This window comes from Carlito syrichta, unplaced genomic scaffold (assembly GCF_000164805.1).
Source record: "Carlito syrichta isolate Samal-C Ts95f unplaced genomic scaffold, Tarsius_syrichta-2.0.1 Scaffold311717, whole genome shotgun sequence".
In the NCBI taxonomy this organism is placed as follows: Eukaryota; Metazoa; Chordata; class Mammalia; order Primates; family Tarsiidae; genus Carlito; species Carlito syrichta.
Window position 1 is genome coordinate 601648 of NW_007255813.1, and position 5506 is coordinate 607153.

The window sequence follows — 5506 nt, forward strand, 5'->3', positions numbered from 1 at the left end:
AAAAAAAAAAAAAGAAAAGAAAAGAAATTATTGTCTTTGGGGCCCTTGTGCCTGGGAGTGATTAATTCCTGACCTAGGACAACATCAATGGGAATGGAAACATTTTAAATAATAGTAGACAATAAGGTGGATTGGACCCTTGAGAGCTAGTTACGAGGAACAAAAGAAATAATAGATGCGAACGCATACTTTTGAGTGCTAACATACTATAATAAGATACCTTTTTCACAATTTGAGTCTGAACATGAATAATGAGGTTTGATGCTTCTATGGAGTAAAACTACCCTGATGGTTGGCCCAAATGACAGCATGGTGGTGGTAGCATCCATGTCGCCGTTTATATACACTTCTTGGCCTTCCCTCTTACCTCCCCACCTAACAATCAATATTGGTCAGCTGGTGCCTTATGTTTTAAAGCAAACAATGAACATTACATGAGTTAAATTTTATAGCTAGTTGCTTAAAATAGCAGAACACACACAAAAAAGGGAATAGGTCCTAATTCTACAGAAAAGTGAGCAAACATGCTGATTATCTAAGCCTTTATCTAAAGCAAGTCAGAGAGAGATCTAGAGTCAGGTGCCTCAGAAAACTACAGGAGCTTTCTGCTGCCATCCTTGTAGGGTATGAATCAGCAGTTATGCTTACTGACTGGCTACCAGAAAGAAATGTATAATCCAGGGCACTTGTAACTCAAGGAAAACCCCTTCCAAAAAGGCAAAGAGGTCCAGTATTGGTCCCATACTCCCTACTTAACCAATAGATCAATCACTGGCTCCTCCAGGGGTTAGGGATCTTCAAATCGAACCTTCTTATTTTAGGGCCAGAAATTTTTATCTCCTGGGTAAACAGTCTTGTTCCAAACCTCAGAAATAAAGACACTGTATTCATGGATCTCATCACTGCATGAGGTTATGCCAACAACACACATGATAATTATGAGTCTGTCATTTCATTAGCAGCAGAACAATTTGGTTTGAAAGCACAGCTGAATTCTTTGTTTTAAATACCCAGAAAGACTGCTTATATTCTACTGTCAGTCTTATATATCATGGTCCATAGCTATTGCCATTTCTAAATAAATAGTCAACTGTCTTCTAAGGCAAGGCCTGTGTAGTTTCCTTACAGCCTATTTCCTTAGTGATAAACTTCTCTTAACATGAACACTATACCATGTCACAAATCTGCAGGGTCATCTTCTGACAAAGTGGTTAGCAATAGGCTGTGCCTGCAGGAGGCAGGGGAAGGCTTATGTGCCTCCTGGCAGTCCCATTTTCATGTCTCTGAACCTCATGAGAATGCATGTGTGTTGGCTCAGAGGCAAGGTGAGAATGAGGCCAGGGAGTGGAGAGAACAGGTGAGAAGAACAGTTCTGCAATGAGACAGACAGTTCAACAGGGCCAAAGTTTACCGTGGGTTCCATACTTGTTTCCAGTCTATGGTACTTATTTGTTAACATCCAAGTGTATAAAATATCTCTGGTCTCACTTTCTACTTGCCATCAAGAGAAACTTGAACTTATCCCAAGGAAGAGTCTCCTAAATTTTTTATAGTTATATTAAAATCCACTAAGAATTAAATAGACGTAAAAATAATCTTCCTTTAATATGTTTATCAAGCTAGCTTTTTGTTTGCTTGTCAGACTGACACTTCTTAGCTAGGGCAAAATAATATTATTTCTCTCTGTTTTTCATAAAAGTTCCCTGTGGTCACTGGACATTAGTGTCCCTTCATTTTTTCCCTCCTGGTTTACCTTATATTTTAAGTTCTGTCTGCTAATTTTTAAAATTCTGTCTTCTAATTTTTATTTCAAGCCACCCACATTTTCTTCTACGTCTCAAGAAAAGAACGATTTTTAACGAAGCTTTAGTCAATGCTCATTAGGTATATATTTCCCTGGGCAGGACCAGAGTTGCAGAGTTCACATAATATTTCAAAGCAGAAAACATATTTCCAGGTGTTACACTGAAGCCAAATATCCTAACTGCATATTCAAAACAGTTTGTGCTTTTGAAATGCAAGTTAGAATAGGATGGACAATAGCAGTCTGAACACAAAGGGACATTCAGGTGACCTGTAATATGAGTCACTGCTTAGCTACCGACTTTGCAAGGAGCGTCACTGAGGCAAAAACTACCCTGTGTATGTAATTATTGTGGTTACAAGAGTACTTAGCAAACACACCACTAGATTTTTGTTCCTTTTTCCATATTATTTGGAAGCATAGTATTAAAATTTCTTTAATGGTTTCCAAATTCGTGAGTCAAATTTCATGTCTAAAGAGACTTAAAGAAAACAAAAGTCTCTAATCTAATTATCCCCAAATTTAATTCAACAATATTTTCCTTTTATTTACTATTATCTCAAGACTTAAAAAAAATTAAAATCTGTATGTGCTATGGGAATGCACTGAATCATTGGTAGAGCACATAAATTCCAGCAAGACACTTTGTTAAATGATCTGCTCTTGCTCATGATCTTTCTATTCCACCAATTTTGCTTGGTTTCTGATTTCACTGAGTTGGGATTAAATCAGTGTGTTGCTCCCACTGCATAATTTAGTACTGCTTTAAAACGATGTAATTACAAACCTCAATGGCAGATTGTGAATTGCATTCACTGTCATAACTGCCATTAGCATGTTTTAAATTCTTTCAGAACAGTGGGATAAAAGTGTCATGTTAATATGCTAATATAAGTTCCACCACTATGTCTGCTATCGATTATCTGTTGCACTGTAGACTTGGATGGGATACAAAACCAGACACAGAACATTGGAAGATGTCAATGTTTTGTAACTCAAATAATTTTTAAGAAAAATATTACCTTAAGACAATAAAACTGGGGGAAAGTTAGCATAAGATTTTAAAATTATATAATTTTCTGTATAGTCCTAATTTTATAAATGGGTATAGTCCTAATCTAATAGTCTTCTTGAAGGAAAGAGAACATTTTGGGCAGTTACCTACTCTAATTCTGATCACTTTATGAAGAGTTAAATTAAAATGCTTTATGAAGGTTTTCCAAAGCCTTATTTGATGTCTGCTGTATTCGCTCCCATTACTCTGCCAGCCTACAAGCCCTTCCCTTTTGTGCAACTAAATTGAATTTCTTCTTTACTCCAAGTTCTCAACTCCCTTTTTATCTGAATCTAGAGATGGTAGGCCCATTTAAAATTAATGTAAAATCTTCCTCATCCAGGAAGCCTCCCTGGTCACATACTTTCTGGTTTTAAATAAACAACAAAAAATTGTTTTCATGATTACAAAACAAACTCTCACATGCTTTCTCTTTAATGTAAGTTGTTTACAATCTGCACATAAACAATTTCCTTTTGAGAAAAGTCTGGAATGTGGAAAGCCAATTGTCAAATGGCTAGCTCTAGTATTCTGTGGGTACTCAAGCCTCATTCATTAATTTAAATTCATTTTAGCCCTCTTCATCACGTTTCTTGCTTAAATTTATCTAAACAATTGACACTTTTGCTACTTTATAAATTACTAATTTGAGAGAAACAAAAATAGCCTGTTTCTATGTACAAATTGAGAAGCTACAATTAAGTTCTTGATCGTCATTATCTAAAAAGATATGCACTTTGATCCATATAATTTCCCTGCCACGCATTTCTAGATGTTTATAAAAGAACTGAATTGTGGTGGGAAAAGGTTCCAGTGCCTCTTAACGATTACAATAACTCTCTTGTAATTTATTGAAAGCAAGTGGTATTCATTTACTCTTTTTCTTTAAGTTCATAATAAAAGCTGACAGGTAGATTTTTGTTCAGAATCTTCAGATTGGTAGATCTAAAGGGTTTGAAACTAGATAAAGGCATATTTCAGACTAAAGAAATAAGCTTTTAAAGCAAAGCACTGGGAACTGCTTTGGTTGCACAAACTGAGTTCAGTCCACTTGTTTGAGTATTTGGAGACAAATGTTACTACGGTTAACTATGCACACTGAGAAGGATGTATTACTACATTGTGACTTGCTGTACTCTATGAAAGTGACGGAAATAAAAGGAGAATTTAGGAATAATGAATTGGTACCTCTCTCTCCCTTCCTTGAATTTGGTTATAAATAGGGATACCTGGCTAACTGGTTCTAGTCCGGGTGTTGCCGGTTTCTAGAAATGTTCTCTTCCCTACAGCTTTCCAATAGCAGCTGCTGCACTGCATGGCAAATGATTAACTCTGTCACTTCGGACTTTGCATGCCTGCTTTTAGTATGATGGGTTTCAGTCTTAGAGTGGAAAAAAAACAAAAGTCAACCTTCAGTCTTACAGTACAACAATTTTAATAGCTCACACATAAGCAGGTAGTAGTACAGTTTTGTAGTCCCACATTAAAGGCAATCCAATCCCACTTTAAAATGCTGCAATTTAAGGACGATTCTTCTCTCCCTGCCCACTCACTTAAGGTAAAAATCTATGGCGGTACCCCTAAAGTGCATTTCTTGGGCATTAAAAATAGCACGGTGATTCACGTTCCATGAAATCTTGAATAAGGGCACACTGTCCTCAATTGAGGGACCGGAGTTCAAGTTGAGCCACCATCTCTGAGAGAAGGACCCTTCTCACTCCCACTGGTGATATGAGCCAGGGGCTGGATCCCAGAATAGCTTTCTGAAGAAAATAATTATGCAACCTCTTCAGCAGCAGGTATCTTCCTTACCGCAAATAAATACTTAATGCATCCTTGAGTCATGAAATATTGAAAACTCAATTGACACTTCAATTTTCAGAAACATAAAATCAGGAAGGCATGGTGTGAATATTCGGAATTTGGTATGGTGAGACACCAAGTCCAGGGGCGGGTCAGAAGTCTCGGGGTTTAGAACTGGAGCTTGGGGGTCATGGTGGGAAGAGAGAGAGTCCTGGAGCCCTCGGGCTATTGCTTGTCCTCGTGGGGATCACCAAGGGCACCCGCCTCCTCTGGGGACTTGCCTCCCTCCGGGAGCAGCGTGGCGCGCACTTTCCTCTTCTCCTTAAAGCGGCCCGAGCGCGAGATCTTCAAATTGCGACGGCTGTTGCCCGACTTCTCCCCGCACAACTTGTCTGGCTTGGGGGGCTCGCCGGCGCCCCCGGGGAGGTTGGGGTGCTGGTTCTCTCGGGAACTGCTAGTCCAGTCCGGGGTGGGCGGCGCGGGTTCCCCGGAGGCGGGCTGGGCCGGAGGCTGCGCCCCCACCGTGCCTTCCTTGCTCTTCTTCCTGCTGTTGGCGAGGGATTTCCACCAGGGGCCGGAGCTGCCGGTGCCGCCGCTGTCGGCCATGGTCGGCCGAGGGGTCCGGGTGCCCTGATGGGGAAGGGCCTCGGTGGCTGCTCTCTCTCCGCGTGGTCTCTGGCCGTCCACTCCACCCCTTCCCCGACTTCTCCCACGCGGCTACGGGGTGGGTGCCGAGGACGCGCCCTACGCTGGGGAAGAAAATAAAACTTAGTTACTGGGTTGGTCGAAGTCCCGTGCCCCTCAATCCCATTTCCTCTCCGACGCTCCGCCTGGCACCGGATCGG

The 5506-nt window shown here is 40.6% G+C and overlaps 1 protein-coding gene across 1 annotated transcript; it reads right to left on the minus strand.

The window, feature by feature from the left end:
• Positions 1–4886: 4886 nt before the first annotated feature.
• Positions 4887–5267, minus strand: PRR15 (proline rich 15). Its single transcript, XM_008068987.1, has one exon. It carries the CDS (start codon positions 5265–5267, stop codon positions 4887–4889), a length of 381 nt encoding a protein of 126 aa, XP_008067178.1.
• Positions 5268–5506: the final 239 nt, after the last annotated feature.